This window comes from Pygocentrus nattereri, chromosome 4 (assembly GCF_015220715.1).
Source record: "Pygocentrus nattereri isolate fPygNat1 chromosome 4, fPygNat1.pri, whole genome shotgun sequence".
Classification (NCBI taxonomy): Eukaryota; Metazoa; Chordata; class Actinopteri; order Characiformes; family Serrasalmidae; genus Pygocentrus; species Pygocentrus nattereri.
In genome coordinates this window covers 35,057,771-35,074,033 of record NC_051214.1, presented here as the reverse complement: position 1 = coordinate 35,074,033, position 16,263 = coordinate 35,057,771, and the positions used below count along the sequence as shown (strand labels likewise).

General features: G+C 40.9%; 2 protein-coding genes across 3 annotated transcripts; one reads left to right on the top strand and one right to left on the bottom strand.

Moving 5' to 3' along the window:
* Nucleotides 1-417: 417 nt before the first annotated feature.
* Nucleotides 418-7,987, bottom strand: prpf39 (PRP39 pre-mRNA processing factor 39 homolog (yeast)). 2 transcript variants are annotated; one of them, XM_017683126.2, is made up of 14 exons: nt 7,833-7,987; nt 5,987-6,594; nt 5,736-5,861; nt 5,507-5,625; nt 5,229-5,396; nt 4,945-5,116; nt 4,419-4,526; nt 4,094-4,258; nt 3,572-3,698; nt 3,171-3,439; nt 2,531-2,715; nt 1,923-1,997; nt 1,285-1,402; nt 418-854 (listed from the first exon to the last, which is right to left on the bottom strand). In XM_017683126.2, exons 1-14 carry the CDS (start codon nt 7,843-7,845, stop codon nt 771-773), a joined length of 2,337 nt encoding a protein of 778 aa, XP_017538615.1. In that variant the 5' UTR covers nt 7,846-7,987; the 3' UTR covers nt 418-770. The 2 variants fall into 2 exon arrangements, with proteins under 2 accessions (XP_017538615.1, XP_017538606.1); XM_017683117.2 differs by having other exon boundaries at nt 418-857; nt 7,833-7,986.
* A 2,492-nt stretch (nt 7,988-10,479) lies between these two features.
* Nucleotides 10,480-14,033, top strand: arf6a (ADP-ribosylation factor 6a). The gene is made up of 2 exons (XM_017683139.2): nt 10,480-10,810; nt 10,983-14,033. The coding sequence occupies exon 2, from the start codon at nt 11,751-11,753 to the stop codon at nt 12,276-12,278; it is 528 nt and encodes a 175-aa protein (XP_017538628.1). The 5' UTR covers nt 10,480-10,810; nt 10,983-11,750; the 3' UTR covers nt 12,279-14,033.
* Nucleotides 14,034-16,263: the final 2,230 nt, after the last annotated feature.

Below are 16,263 nucleotides of genomic sequence, written 5' to 3'. Positions count from 1 at the left end.
CCATCTAGCTTCTCAGCCACCCTTCCACTCCATGCTATAGGAGTCAATTTGTGACCACTGAAGGCATGGTAGTGGACTGCTAGGTCGAGAGGTCCACCACTCAAATACCTAGCGGTTCTACGGTCACTGCTGAAAGGATGCAGAGGTCCACCACTCAAATACCTAGCGGTTCTACGGTCACTGCTGAAAGGATGCAGAGGTCCACCACTCAAATACCTAGCGGTTCTACGGTCACTGCTGAAAGGATGCAGAGGTCCACCACTCAAATACCTAGCGGTTCTACGGTCACTGCTGAAAGGATGCACACACACACACACACACACACAGACACACACACACACACACAGACACACACACACACACACACAGGGGTCTACATGTTTAGGATAAGTTCGGAATAAGCCATGACAAACACACTCAAGGATACCAGTCTCTTTATTATGAAATTCAAAAGTCAAAATAAAAAGCCTTCATTTCACTTTTGGCTCTGAAAACAAGATGACATCACATTTAGGAGAGCACAGAGAAGGTTAAAGAATTGAAGATTTCAGGTTCTTCCATACAAATCTTTCAAACTACTAAATTTCCAAAAAGAGACCACACTATAAACCAAGCTAAAATTAAACTTATTTGCACTTTTTCCACAGAAGGAAAACTCATTTGCAACACATGCTCAAAAACAAAGTAAACTGTCAAACGACTGAGAATGTCAATGAGAATCAGTAAGAATGAATAAAAAGGACATCAGAGTTCAATCACACTTCAGGTCATCATGTGGGGGGTGGAGGGTAGTACTGGTTATACTGATACTGGCTGTACTGGCCCCAGGAGTTTTGAGTTCCCCATGAGTTGTACTGCTGTGAAAACACAAAAAATAAAGTGATTAAAAACAGAACAGCAACCAGATCATCTTAAAACTCTAATATTACACTCTGGAAGGCTGGGGCCCAGCACAGCTGTGATATAAACCCATCTCATTTTATTTGATTATCAGGGTTATTATATTAGGGAATAATAGAGCCCAACTTTGCTGGACACCAGCCCTGCAGCGTCAGTGTTTGACAACCCCATTTTAAAGCATATTATTCAGACTGCTGGTAGTTAAATCAATATGAATGACAGCATATTTTCTCATAGCATGTTTACTTTGCAAATGGGGGTAACTAAAAATCAAAACTCATGAAAGATCATTAGTTGCAGACTGACACCTGAAAATTTATATAGAAAACACACGGAGACTTCAAAAACAAGTGCAGTCCATGCAGCAGCTATGTAAACACTGACCTGATACCAGTTGTTATAGTTGTATGCTCCATGGTTGGCCTGCATGTCTGGCACCATCTGGCCTGATGCTGCCGAGCCATCATCCATACGCTGTCTCTTTGAATCTGGTTCTTGAGACCTGCAGGTGTACACATAGTTTTTTAATCTTACCAAGTCAGAATTGTTCTCAGTGGCAGAGATGAGGAACCAAATATCTGAAGAGTTCAACGTCTCTATCCCTATCCCAGTCCTGGTGACCCCTTTGCGCTGCATATTTTTGTGTTTTCTACACATACCTGACTCAGCCAAGGAGGCACTTGTTAGTTATTTCAATTGTGCTGGATGAGACAAACACTAAAATGTGCAAGTTGTTGGGTCATTGGGACAGACAGGGAATAAATAACATTAGTTTACTGGTTGTTTTGGAAAGTAAATAACTGTTATACTTGGACATTGCACCCCTTGGGTCCCATCACCACCTTTTTCTCTTTTCACATCAAACTGCTCAACAAACTTTCTGAAATTTTCAAAATTTCTGTGCAGATTTTTTTTTTTAAAGAACTCTCCTTTAAACCTGCAGAGAATACCAATTTTAAGATTAAGATTTTTTTGGCAAGGCCGTTTTCTTGGAGAACTGATAAATTTCAGTGGAAACTCACCCATTCTCTGCTTTTCTCTTTGTTGATTCTTGTTCTTTCAGAAGTGCCTGATGTTGATCATATGCCATCACAAGCCTAAGTAGGGAATAGAAGCAACACTTCAATTTTTCTGCATAGTATCAGAAATAACACCACCCTTTTAAATGTACAGGAGGTCAGAACGAGGTAGACTGACGTTCCAGGTGAGTTTTCTACCATCCTGGCAACAGCGCAAGACAATCTCCAATTAAATAACCAAGTGAAACCAAGAAGCTCCAGGCATCAAGTCTGCTCTTTTTAAGCTTAGATATCAAGTTCCTAAAACCTCAGTAGTAAACAAGAACACATTTGTTCCTTTCAAGTCTAAAAACACCTGCAATTTGAATTAACAGCAAGTAAAACAGCTATTTGAGGCTGTTCAATTTTCCGTCATGTGTTTGTTAGCATCAGCCCACAGCTTAAACTATACGGGATTTAATTTTATTCCATGTCCACATCTCTGCAGTGGAAAGCACAACCAAAAAGTTCAACTAAGCCCTTCCCAGCTAGTTTAAAAATAAATAAATAAAAAAAGTTTCCTTAAAAACACAAAACAAAGAAACTCACAAAACCTTAAATTCTTTACTCACGCGTTTATGTCACTGCCAAAGTCCTCAAGAAACTCCACTTTCCGTTGAGAAAAAGTGACGCGTGAATCCAAAGGCATGGGGCTGCTTAGAGCTCGATCAAAACATGCCAGGATCTCAGTTTCATTCTGCTGCACATCCCCACTGTACTCCAGTTCTAGCAGGTTCAAGTACAGCTTAGGATTGGTCTAAAATACACACATACAGATGACTTAGTAAAACTTACGAAACAAGCAATTTCAAGCACAAAAATAGCAAAGGAGGGTTAGATTAGCCCAAGTGTAGTGAAGCAAAAAAACACTGCTAAAAATAAGTCTATATATTTAAAAAAAAATTTCAAAAAAATAAAAGGACAATCTAAAGCTTCAGTCCATTCAGCATTTACCAGCATGGAAACCAAGACTTCGGTAGTATTCTCTTAGCCACCTCAAAAGTTGGAAGCATAAACAAAGCATTGCAAACATATATATTGTATGCATGTAACGTGTGGGTGTGTCAAAAGTCAGGCTTGCTTTCAAAACAAACACGCATCCTTTTACTTCTCTAATGCCACAAAGACAACATGCAAAACAGAGCTACCATGTCTACAATCTGGCTTAAAATAAACCTGTGGGGTGTTGGGGTGAGAACTCGACAGCCTTACCTCATCTTTTTCGATGGCCTCTAGTAGTACTTTTCTAGCCTTGCCAATGCTCCTGTGCACTTTGAGGAGCTGTCTAGCTAGTTTCACAGAGTAGAAAGATGATTCGGTTGCATTTTTTCCATTCTTCATGGCATCCCGCAGTAGTGCCTCAGCTTCATCCAAGTTCCCATGACGACGCTCTAGGCTCACCCGACGTAGTCTCACCATGGCCAAACCTGGAACTGCCTCCTCTAGACCCTTCAGGATTCCTCGTGCGTCCTCAATGTTCCCTGAAGAAACAAAATTAAACCTTAGAAATTAAAGAAAGGCAGCAACAGGAGTTTGAAAAAGTTACAGAAGTTATGCATGAAGTTCACCTGAATATATTGGAGTTCAAATGGTGTGGTGAAAGAGAAACTTACCCTGTTGCTCCTCAAAAGCTGCCCACAGAAGATGGATTGTAGGTTTCTTGGGTAGGTGGATGGTGCATGCTTTCTTGTACACATGTCTCACTCCCTCTGTGCTGTAGCTCTCTAAGTACTTGGCATACTTCAGAAGTAAAGAAGGAAAAAAGGGAGATACACAGAGAGGAAATAAAAGAAAAACAGGGAAAGAACACAGAAATTAAGCTTTCATTTCAAATTCCTGCACCAGTGAATTTCCATTGACAAGATCGTTTTGAGAATTTCTGTTTTAAACCCATCAGCACCTTTATGGAACCAATAAGATAAGTTTCTGTAAGGTAGTGGGAGACGGAGAGATGCAACGAAGTTGGCAAATGCTGGACTCAAATCTTGTGTGGCAAGCTGGCCATCCCCTAATACAACAAATACAGTCAAATATCAACGTTACACGCAAAGAGTGCAGGAAGTTTTACTGAGGAAGTGAAATCGTTGATGGGGGAAGGAGGGAAGAAAGGTCTCTGCGAAGGGAGCTCTATTTACCTTTATCCAAAACTCCTCGTAAAGGGCACAGGCAATCAGGCAGCGCTCAAAGAGAACCACTACACGCTCTGGTGTCCCATTCTCCAGTTCAAAGTCCAGGTACTCCCTCCAGTTGCTGAGCTGTGTCTTCTCCAAGGCCTTCACGTGGAAATATGGACGCTTGATCTATGTGGTAGGGTAAATGAGAATTATTGAAGCTACAGAACAATTTCTGAACTTACATTAAATGTGAAAGTTCTATTCCCATTTCAGCTCCCCTTGCTACATGCTATTCTTCAGGAAACAAAATCAACCACTACTATGAAAATAAACTTGATATCCATACCCCTTCCTCAAAGGCCCAACGCTTGCTGACTTCATGCTCATTGTGGTTGAATATCTCTTGGCGTGCCTCAATCACCTTGTGCCGCATGTTCTCAATCTCTGTGACTCTCTGAAGGATAAAAGACAATTTTATGAGAATTCAGATAATAATTATACATTCAACTTATCTCGAGTGATGTGCAAACTGCATGTCCAGCTACCAAGGGTTTACATCACCATGAGCTCGAGAGAAACAAGTGGAATCTTGCGCTGGGATAAGTAAGGTATGCACCCTGCACATCAGCTGTGGCCCAAGCCGTGCTGCTGGGGGGAGAGGGGTTGAGGAACGTGTCATTCCGTCACGGTCCCGTCCCACTTTTATCGAGTCCCTGAATGGATGCCAACTGGAATCCTCAGGTATTCACTGGCTGCTAACGGAAAGACACCTCTTCAAACCTGTACAGTTTTGCTTCTCTCCAGCATCAGGTAGGACCCTCCCTGTCTCTGTCAAGTTTCATACCCACACAGACTGAGGGTTGGGCTCTTACCTTTGCAGGGTCAGGAAGGTCTTCAGTGCCTGGTGGAAGCTCCTCACTGGGGGTTTCTTCCTCTCCTTCACCAGTGGGCTTATTGGCAGCAGCAAGTTCCAACCTCAGCTGAACAAACTCCTCTTCTGACAGGAAGTGCTTGGGATTATTGTTTTGCACATGATCTTTGAACCTGAAAAGAACAAAGTACTAGTCAGTAACAAATCATGAAGTTACACACACATTTTGCACTTTCCTTGGATGTCCATCATACAGCCAATTTATATACTGTTTATAACACAAACCTCTGAAAATGCTGGGAATACAGCTGAGTAGGAATGGCCAGGATACGGTCATAGACAGCTGTAACATTGGCCAGCTTTTCTTGTTCAGTTTCCCAGTTAATATAAGCTTCCCACAGACGGTCTGACCGAAAGTCGGTACCCGCAGCAAGAACCGCATGCTCATATGCACTGAAAATAAATACACAATTGAAATACAAATCATCATGCAGTAATGTCCACTATATTTGGCCACTTATTTTCTGTACTGGAAAAGTCACACATTGGAAGAATTTACTTACGCTCGTATGCGGTTTTCAGCTTCTCCGTCACTGGTGTCCTGGTTCTCCCTTAGAAAAGCTATATAATGAAGCCACAGGTCAACACTTAATGGGATGGCCTGCAAACCTCTACGGTACACCTAAAACGAAGAGGAAAAAAAACAGCAGTAAGTCTACAACATTTAATTCCCATGGAGCTGCAAACGGCAAATGAAAACTAAGCTGTATGTAAAGGCAAAGCATCCCTTACCTCATCCGCCATCTGTATGCAACCATGTTTCTTCTCAATATCTGCGTATTTCTTCCAGTAACCATAACAGTACGGATAGCGTAGGAAAAAGGCATCAAATGCCTTTCTTGAAGCCAACAGGTGGTTCTACAATAGACACAGGTTTTAACTTCCACACACACACAAAAAAAAAAAAAAAAAAAAAAAAAACTTTACATGGCTCTTTGCTTGCTTGCTGTTTAATCTGTTCATTAGACTATGTAGCAACTCACCTCTTGTTCCACATACTGCAGAAGATAGACCCATCCATTAAAATCTTCAGGGTTATCCTCAACTACTTTATAAAGCCTCTCAAATTCAGATGGAAGGGAAGGCTTTTGCTCAGAGACATCACTTGATCCATCCTCACTTCCCTCTTTGGATGCATCCTCAAGCTCCATATTGGCAGGACTTTCTGAATTGCCTGACTCAGTCTGCTTTTGCGAGCTCAGTTTTTTCAAATCAGGGCTATCTGCTGTCTGTTCTGTTGTTTCCAATTGACTTTCAACATCAGGTGCAGAGTTTGCAGGCTGTTCTGTGGCACTGTCTTCAGAAATACCAGACATCTGCCCCACTGACTTTGAATTCCCATCCACTGAGAACTGCTCGTACTGCTCAACTGCAGCAGCCTGCTGCGCATGGTCTTGACCCAAGTTCTGTTGGTTTGCAAGGGCAGCAAGTGTGTCAGGTACTTGGTCCATTGTCCACTGAGCATCTTGGGCTAAATTAGGAAGGTAAGAAACGAAACCATCTCCTGCTCCTTCCATAGCAGTAGAGTCCCCATTGTCAGGGGTATTCGTATCAACCATTCCCGTCATTGGTTCGTCTGAGAGATCCAGGTCTTAAAAAGAAAAAAAAAAAAATAGATGACACAAACTTATTCATTCAATAAATCCTGATGAAAGCAGATCTTACATAAAATATACAATTTAAGTGACTTTAGAACAGTATTCTAGCCCTGGAGAGATATCCCTCAACAAATAATTACACTAAACCTAGCAGTTAACAGAATATCTTAATTGGGGGCAGGCAAACTGGGTAAGTTAGGCACCCAACACTTCAAGAACCAATTTGAAGACTTCAACATCCCTGCTCGAGGAGAATGTGGTTTTGCACGTCTGTTGAGCTATTAAGACACTATTCGTTGGCGTGTGTTTTGTTTATAACGTTACCACGCAGTACATAAGGAGGATATTTACTAGAATAACATCGGTAACAAGTCACCTTAAAGTAAAACAACCCAGAGGCGGTACACTTCACCAGAATACCTTATCGGTAACGAACCACCTACAGCTGTCGTGTTCGTCTGAGAATCTGACCTCATGCACGCTTTCCTGAAATAGCGCGCATAACTTACATTGCCTATGCATTGATTGCATTAACGTGGAGGAAACCCATACAAGCAATTCATAAGCCAGTTAGTGCTCTGCAAACCCTGAATAAAAACTCTTAACAAAAGTACCAAACGATATCTAGCCTACTAGCTAACTCACTAGGTAAGCTAACGCCAGCTCTGCGAGTTAACTCCGAGTAGTTCGCGTCAGCCATTGCTAAAAGGGTGCGCTCTTTTTAACTGCACGGTACGCTGGACAAGAACCCAGTTTGTTTATAACTACCAGTTCCAGAAGATTCATGGATATACTAATCTCATCGAGAGACATTTTGTAAACAATAAATAGCGAACTAACCAGCTACTTACCAACTATAATCGCACAACTTTTTAATCAAGTCAACTTAGCTAGGTTAGGTTAACTTGCTAACTAAATAGCTAACGCGTCGCTCATTAGCTGAAAAAACCGTGTATTGGCGAAGTGCTGCGACACATTTAAACGTCCACTGCAGTAAATATATATGTTTATTACGTGTGAATCATTAGTTTAAAAGCAGTGTGGTTTGACTGGACCTAACGCGTAAATGAACAACCTTGGTTTCTTTCTGGGCCTACTCCGCTCTTACAAAGCTAAGCGCTAGCAGCGCTAGCTAACACGTACTGCCGTCAATACCGCCTGAGTAAAGACTGCAGAAAAGCAGCTCATCTTGAAGAAATACCACGAACGTCTGTGTTGGGTGCTTACTTACCAGAATGTTCCATGAAACGTTACTTAGAAGAGGATTTATCTAAACTTGTTCGAAGTTATCTGTCCGACAACATGTGGTCGAGAAACCGAGCTCTCATTCTACACACGGCGACGCTGAAGGGCAAGAATGTTCCACGCATGCGCACTGGGCAGGCGGCCCCAGGTATGAATGTGCTGGCGCTACTAGAGCATATTGGCCGTTCGGGTCCCGTTAAAAACCGCCCATACAACCATAACAGGGTGTTTCCCTAATCAATTATAATAGCATTATGCAAAGAGGCAACATTTTCTAGTCTCTGAATGTAATGATTGGATCCATAGCAGCTTTACTGGGCGTCCGTCTTTACTATGAAGTCTAACTTGAACCATTTTAAATGTAGTTAGCTGCCAGTAGGCTACATGGACTATAATGCTTTGTTTCTGCGGCTGCAAACATCTAAACATCATCTCTTTAGATTTTTCACACCGTAAATTGTAAGCTTAAAAGGACTTGTATCAGTGTTTGATGTAGAAAGTAATCATCGTATAACTTAAAAAGCACGTTGTTTACTCTTCAGTCTCTACAGGCCATATATGGACACTACGATGTAAAAACAGCCCATTCTGAATGCATTCTTTCTGTGATGTAACGAAAATAATCTCTTTTACATATATCTGCCTATTCAGTCTATTACACTGAGGGTATAAACAGTGTTTCAACACAGACTGCTTTTCAAATGAGGCGCAGTACAGGTGAGCCAATCAGAACCGAGTTCATTTACATATACCACCCTAAAGGCACAGCAAATATAACTATAACTATAACTATAAAAACTAATTGTGACAAAAATAAGTATAAGAATAATGTAGAATATGGGCCTTTTAACTCTTTAATCATATCCCCAGCTTAGGCCTACAAATTGTAACAAATTCCATTCATATTCAACTGCAGTTGCACTTTTAACTCTCTCTTTGTTATTCAGGAGGCTTTAGGTGTTCGTTACAAAGTCATGGGGTGTGGGGTTGGGGGCTTGAAGCCTATCCCAGGAGGCACTGGGTGGAAAGCAGGATACACCCTGGACAGGTCACCAGTCCATCACAGGGCAGCCAGAGAGGCACATACATACACCAAAGGGCAATTTAGCACATCCAATTGGCCTGACTGCATGTCTTTGGACTGTGGGTGGAAACTGGAGTACCGGTGGAAACACACGCAGACACAGGGAAAACATGCAAACTCCACACAGAAAGTTGCCCAGCCGGGAATCAAACCCAGGCCCGTCTTGCTGTGAGGCAATATATGTTGCGCCTTTGCCCTAGTGACAAAGTGCAGTTCAGAAATGTAACAAACAAAGACACTGTGCTTTTTGAACTTTTGAAGTGCAGGCCACCAGTTAGGGACAAACTATTAAGTCAATTCAGGTGCAGAGCAGTTTTTTGTTTGTTTTTTTTTGGTAGATGAGGCAATTTGTGTATATATAACTCACAAATACATGTAACAAAATAAATAATGCATGTTTAAATGCAGAAAAAAAGTTAAAAATAAATCTAAAAATTAAGAAAAATTAGGGTTACAAATAATATGGTATAGGAGTATTTGTAACACATCTCCTCTGGACCCAAACGAAAAATAAGTGTAAAATATGGCACACTAATGGGCTGTCACTGCATACCTTACTGCCATTACCTTTTGAAAATAATCAAAATAGATTACATATTCTACTGAGTTAATCATGAAGATTATAGCAGGCCTCGCTGTTTACAGTTGAAATTAAGCAATCAGTAATCTCACAAAATCTCAGAAACATTTTTGCTAATCATAAGTTACTAATATTATTTAAGGTTTCAGGCTTCCATTCTGACTTTCCATTCAGTGTGACCAGCAGCGAGATGACCAAGGGAAATGCTCATTTGTAATCGCAGTGTCTTCTTTTTTTAATGAAATGTCTTCTTTCATGTCCAAATGTTTGTAGCCATCATTTCTTTTGAAATTATGGTGTACTAAAAGAGCAGTTTTTTGAAAACAATGTACTACACAATTTACCCTTTTACGTCATAGCAGGTCAGTCAAGGCATGCTTGCTGTCCAAAGTGCGCCTCTTTAGTTTTGCACTTTGTCACCAAAGCTCTTTTTGGGTGAACTTCAATTTCATTGGTTTCAATGAAAACAAATGTTGTATGCTAAACTTGTTTTAGTTGTTCTTTTATGTTTGGGATGATGTGTGTGGGGGTTGGATTGTGTAAACTGGTACATCAACGCAGTTCTCCAATGCTGGGGGGCTTTATACCCCTTTAGCCAACGCTTGGCATTGTGAGAACTACATGAATGGCCCTCCGGAGAACAGGTAACTATGGACATTCTGTGTAGATTTTATACAAGCTGTGTGCAAATGAACACCTTCGTCAGCAAAGGGTGCACCTTAAAGCAGCAGCTGCAGTCAGTAAGTAAGAAAGGGTGTCGGGGTATTTTTGCACATATCTAGGTCTATGAATTATAAAGCAACAACACATCTATTATTATAGCAAAACACACTTTAACGGTGGTTTGGCTTTAAAGCCTTCGTCTTGACGCCTGGGCTGTGCAGCATTATTTAAAATCGTCTGCACGTCATTGTTCCCGCCCTCACACGTAAAATGACGCCACCGAGCAGGACGCCCCCTATGGTGTAAATGTGTAAAATAAATGAGCTTCTACGCCTCCTGTTTATTAAAATAATAACACGTAGTTGGTTTATGCCTTATATTTAAATCCCGGGACCCTTTCCCCGTCCCTGTTTTTATTTTTCGAACAACGGAAACTTCCAGGTGGCTGGAGCCTGAATGGCGTCCATTTCGCTCAGCTCGAGACTCGAGTGTGCTCCGAGCAGAGGAAGTGGCGGGTGAAGCAGGTCCGCACCTTTTCCGGTAACACAGCACCACGGCTGTGCGACTGAGAGAGCGACTCGGAGGGGGAAGAGAGGAGAGAAAGGTCTGGGGAGCGGGTGCCCGCCGCTTTTTGAAGGTAATTACTGTATTTTCGCCCGCTCTGAAGCCGGAGCCACGTCGCCACGGCGCTGGCTCCTGCGAGATTTTCCGTTTATCGAGAAAACTAGACAACAGAGTGGCCGATTAAAGTTGTGCTCCGTCTGTCTGTCTGATACCCCTCCCTTTTCTCAACCGCTCTTGTGTTTCAGGGAGAGAAGAGAAGAGAGAGGGAGGACGGAAAACTCGAAGGAATCAATGACCTCTGGAGTTCTCTGGGGCAATTTTCTACAGCCTCCACTTCGCTGGTACGCCATTAAAGCCTGTAATTGTAAGCATGAACTCTTGAGGCGAATCCCGCCGCTTGAATGTGCTGGATCGGGCGAGGGGACAGCCGGCGTGCAAGAAGGAAGTCTGAACTGCTGCGGGCTGTCGAGAGGGCCTGTTTCGGCGTCGCTGTTTTAATCTGAAGTCTAAGATAGTCCACCTCTTCCTCAGCAGTTCTGCATTGAAGGCGACGGCGCTGCTCCGAGAGCTGGAAAGGACCTACCCTTGGCTAGCTGACACCAAATAAACGTAAGGTGCCCTTTTGTTGATGAGCTACCAGCACACAGCGACAGGTTCAAGAAGAAGGCTGCTAATCCACACCCTCCCCTGAGCACATTTTAACTTCGTGGTTTGCTGTTTCAGTTTCGGCTAACTATGCCAGTCAGTTTAGCTTAGCTAAACCCCTGAGGTTTTTCTTTTATTTCTTCCATCTGATAGCACAGAAGCTTCTGCCCTGGGTCGCTGAAGAGATCTGACTGACAGAGTTGTGAAGCAATATTTCTGCATTCTGTTACACTGTCTAAGCATTGTGGTGTTACACCTAAAAGTATTAAAGTAGCACATAATCTAGCCAAAGGTACAAAACCAAAAAAAAAAAGCCTGGACTTTTTCCTTTTCTCCTTGATAACCATAATATATGCACAGCCAACAAGATGGGGAAAATGCTTTCAAAGATCTTTGGCAACAAGGAGATGAGAATATTGATGCTTGGACTTGATGCAGCTGGAAAGACGACAATTCTTTACAAACTGAAACTTGGACAGTCTGTCACCACCATCCCAACCGTCGGTTTCAACGTTGAAACCGTCACCTATAAGAATGTTAAGTTTAACGTGTGGGACGTCGGTGGTCAGGATAAGATCCGACCCCTTTGGCGGCACTACTACACAGGCACTCAGGGGCTTATTTTTGTGGTGGACTGTGCTGACAGAGATCGCATAGATGAGGCTCGGCAGGAGCTGCACCGTATCATCAACGACCGAGAGATGAGGGATGCGATCATCCTGATTTTCGCCAACAAGCAAGACCTGCCTGATGCAATGAAACCACACGAGATCCAAGAGAAGCTCGGCTTGACCCGGATCCGAGATAGAAATTGGTACGTTCAGCCCTCCTGTGCTACGACAGGTGACGGACTGTATGAGGGGCTCACCTGGCTCACCTCAAATTATAAATCTTAATGTACTGTTCAGTTGAACTGGTCAGTGCAAAAAGGAAAAAAATGATGAAGCAAGGAAGAAGCATTTAACAAATAACATGGCTTCTCAGATCAGACAGCAAAAAGAAGTTTGATTATTATCTTTTTCTGTTGATTTTGACTCCCTGTAACAGTTTTCTTTTACATGCTGTACCAATTCTTTTGGCTGGCTCTTACATTTGCTTTGGCACTATGATAATTCTATTACATTCAAATGACAATTACCATCTCACAATATTACATAAAGTATTGTTTTGGCGGTATTACAGCGTTGTAGATTTATTTCCTGTTATTAAGAGCGATTTTCTTTTTTTATTAATTGGAAAGTTTTGGTTTGCTCACTGATCATCTTTCTTTTCAACCAAGGCACTATTGTTAGTAAGTTGGTAATCTGTGCATTTTGCATTCTTGGAAGCCAGATTTTGCCCATGAATGAAATGGAAGCCCTACGCGTCCTTTCTCTTTCTCACTGGCTCATTCGCACTCCAAGGACTCTCTACAGATCTTATCCACTTCTTTGTCCCAGGAATGGCAATATATCTGCAAATGTCTATTCAACTGCTATTGTGCTACAAGAATGAAAAAATTGAGAGGAATCAGCCTTTGTGAGTGAAAAGTGCTCAACAGTGAAAGCAGTGCATAATTCTGGCAACTCTTCATGCTCACAAATGGTCTGAGATACTATTTTATATGATTTCCCCCTCTGTCTGTTAACTTTGCCTTTATTTTTTTGGCAGGGGGGGGTGTATTTGGGTGTCAATATTCTTTGGTCTTTTCGTGTGAAGTGCAAGCCAGAGGTGTTTCACAAGAGATGAGTCAACGTTAAATAGAACTGTTCAGACATACAGTGAGGGATTTACCAGTAAAGTTAAATCACTGAGGGAATGAGGACAAGAACCCACTGACTAAGCTGAGCATTTCTGGACTGATTTTGGATGCCAGAAAGTGTTTACTAAATCCCACTCCCTTCAGTCACCTGGATCTTTCATGGTGCTCTGGATCCTGGTCTGCAAGTACAGCACCCATCAGCTGCACAGTCATGCAATGCAGTCAGACAAGCCTATTTTTGTCTTAATAAATTAACAATAAATGCTTTGTTTTATTCTTTTGACCAATTTGTTATGCTGAAGAAATAATAAAAAGTATATCTAGTTCATTGATGAAATTTCAGCTTCTTGAAGATTAAACAGTTATGCTTTTTACTTTTCACATGGTACAGAAGTTAGTTTGTTTTTGCTTTTTTAAGTAATGTAGTGGGCAACATAAGCATTTTTTGTGAAGGGCAGGGAAACCTGTAGTATTAGGTCAGTGTTGGACTGCTTTGACTCACTTGATGTGAAGTGTTTGAGAGGTGTGATTACAGAATTGAAGGTTACTGGTAGTTATGAAAACAATACAGTACTGTTCAGCATAAATCCAAAAGTTTTATAACTGTCATTTTAACACTTTTCTTTGGGTTTACTGTGAATAAAAGAATACCCAAAGTTCATTATTTCAGCCGTTATCCAGTTGAACTGTCTTTAAAGCCACAATCATTATCATTTAATGTATCAACATTCAGAGCGTAAGCTGGTCATCAAGATTTTAATTCATACTGTATAATGAAAAATGTGGAGCAGCACAAAAGTCAAAAAATATAATTTATTGATCTTTATGGTGGGCAAGACATTACATAAAGTTAGATATCTTGAGGAATTTTGGATATTATAATAAACGTTCACGATTTTTGATACTGAAATATGGTTCTGTTGTATATAAAGTCAATAATCAATGAATCAGTGTCAATGGATGAGTATTCTGGCTTTCTATATTGCCTTGCATTAGTTTTCATACAAATCAGAACCATCAGCTCCTAATCTCATCGGCTCCAAGTTGAGGAGTAAAGAGCACAGCTAATGTCACAGAATTGTATGCCCATATACGATATCAATGTATCTTGCAATATCACAGTGTAATGTTTTCGTTGAAAAGATATATGTTTAACATCGAGAGATGCACCGTATGGATGCCTAAAAATATTGTTACTCTAAATAGTGGCTTAGACCATTTTGGGAGACAGAAGAATGAAAGAACTGTAGATGACATCATCTTCTAAATGCAGGACTGCTAGAAAGAGAAATGCTCTCACAAGCGCTTTCACAGAAATAGCATCATAGCTGAAACACAAAGATACATTTTAGCCAATACTTTTATTAAAACAGCTTGATATAACAAAAGTATGAAAATCTTTTCCTTGCAGTATTTTCCTGGATTATCCTAGCCTCTGATAATCTCGTAGCCAGCAGCTCTAGTTAGGGAAAGCCAACCCGTATTTGCCTGACACAAAACGTGTTCGTTTGTTTAGCGAACATTACTGTGGAGTTTGACCTGGTACTGTGTTGAAACAGCTATGCTGGCCAGATTGTGCTCTAGATGAAGGACATTCGGCCTTTGTTGGGTTAATAAATTCCGAAACAGATCAAATAAGCGATGAGTGGTCATCCCGTGTTTGACCTTACTGTGCGTACATATATGTGAGAAACCTCTGTGTCAATTGCTAATCCTTGAAATAAAGGTGGTTGGAGCTTTTTCTATACAGGAGCAAAGTTAATGCAGTTCCTGTTTCAGCTCAGGCCCATTGTTTTCAAGCAGGGTGTAGCACTTACATTTGTTTACACAAATCTCTTCATTTTGATTTAGGGTTATTAGCTATAGTAATGTAGTAAAAAAGCACTGTGCTAAAATCTGTAGTGAATTCCAGTTCATGCAGACTCATTGCACTTGTAATTCTAGTATGAATTACAAGTGCATGAATTATGTCATTATAGGTTATGAAATAATTACAAGTGAACTAAAATGATTGAAAAGATTAGACAGTATTAAATTGGTTACTCATGCTTCATGCCTTTGCATGTATTACAAAGAATAAGGAGTGCCCTGACTAATTTAGCTAAAAGATTCTTCATCTACTTTACTTGTAATACAATGCCAAATTGACACAGGTCCCTTAACATTATCAGCAGGAACTGTTTCATTTTGCTTAATGAGGGAGGGTGGATATGTGTACTGTGTAGGAGACGGCTGTTCTCGAAACAATAAGGCTAAATGGGCCCTGCAAGTTCCCTGTATTGTTTATTCAGGCTTCCCTCCTAGTTTTAATCTTGCCTCCAACGTGCAAGCAAAATTACGACACAATAGAAACGCAGGACCATAATGCCACAGAAATTCTACATTAGGTATTTTATAATGGAGTTAATAGGAACAATATAGATAAGCACATCTGCAAAATGTTGTAATTGTAAATGTGAATGTAAGCGAATTATGCAATTTAGGAATCAATTATGTGTAAACAGTGATTCTAATTCAATCATATACAGGGACTATGGGTGTAATGATTTCAGTACAATGTTGAAAAATAGGAAAAAGGAAACATTCGAAGCAGCGAACTGAAATGATAAAACTATACTGCTAATAAGCCCATCAGTCTTCTGAGGGTCTCTCATTTGCCATATTTTGTGAGAAACAATGTTAGTGATGAAAAATAGGCATCTGGGTGACTAATTAAGAATTGTAATTGAGACCCTATAATTCAGGGTCAAACTCAATGTACATTTTGCACATTTTGTAACTTTGTGATGAATGATATTTACATTTTGGGACACTGACAATGCTTCACTGGCAAATAAAGCATTTGGACATTTGTGTCATACTTAAAGATGTATTAAGTTAGGAAACAATTAAGAAATAAAATGTCAAACCAACTGGTATTTCCCCCATCAAAGTATTTTTAAAGGCAGCTGGTGTGACGTCAGATTGTTAGTTTGAGTAGTTTTTTTTTTTTTTTTTTGTCTTCTGTGCGTTTGCATCCAAAACATCTTTGAATGCTTTTGAGTTTGTGAACCCGTTACTGAGCACAAGCTAACCGACACCACTGGGGGAAAAAACAGACCCGGATTCCAGGTTTCCACCTCTTTACAGAACATTTAGTG

What these genes read in the sequence shown, in the direction of transcription:
- prpf39 (XM_017683117.2), bottom strand. An exon ending in ACGAGGAGTTTTGGATAAAG is followed by an intron (nt 3,699 to 4,093) that starts GTAAATAGAGCT and finishes TTACTTCTGAAG; the next exon opens with TATGCCAAGTACTTAGAGAG. An exon ending in AAGAGAAAAGCAGAGAATGG is followed by an intron (nt 1,403 to 1,922) that starts GTGAGTTTCCAC and finishes GTACACCTGCAG; the next exon opens with GTCTCAAGAACCAGATTCAA.
- arf6a (XM_017683139.2), top strand. Translation starts at nt 11,751, where the DNA reads ATGGGGAAAATGCTTTCAAAGATCTTTGGCAACAAGGAGATGAGAATA.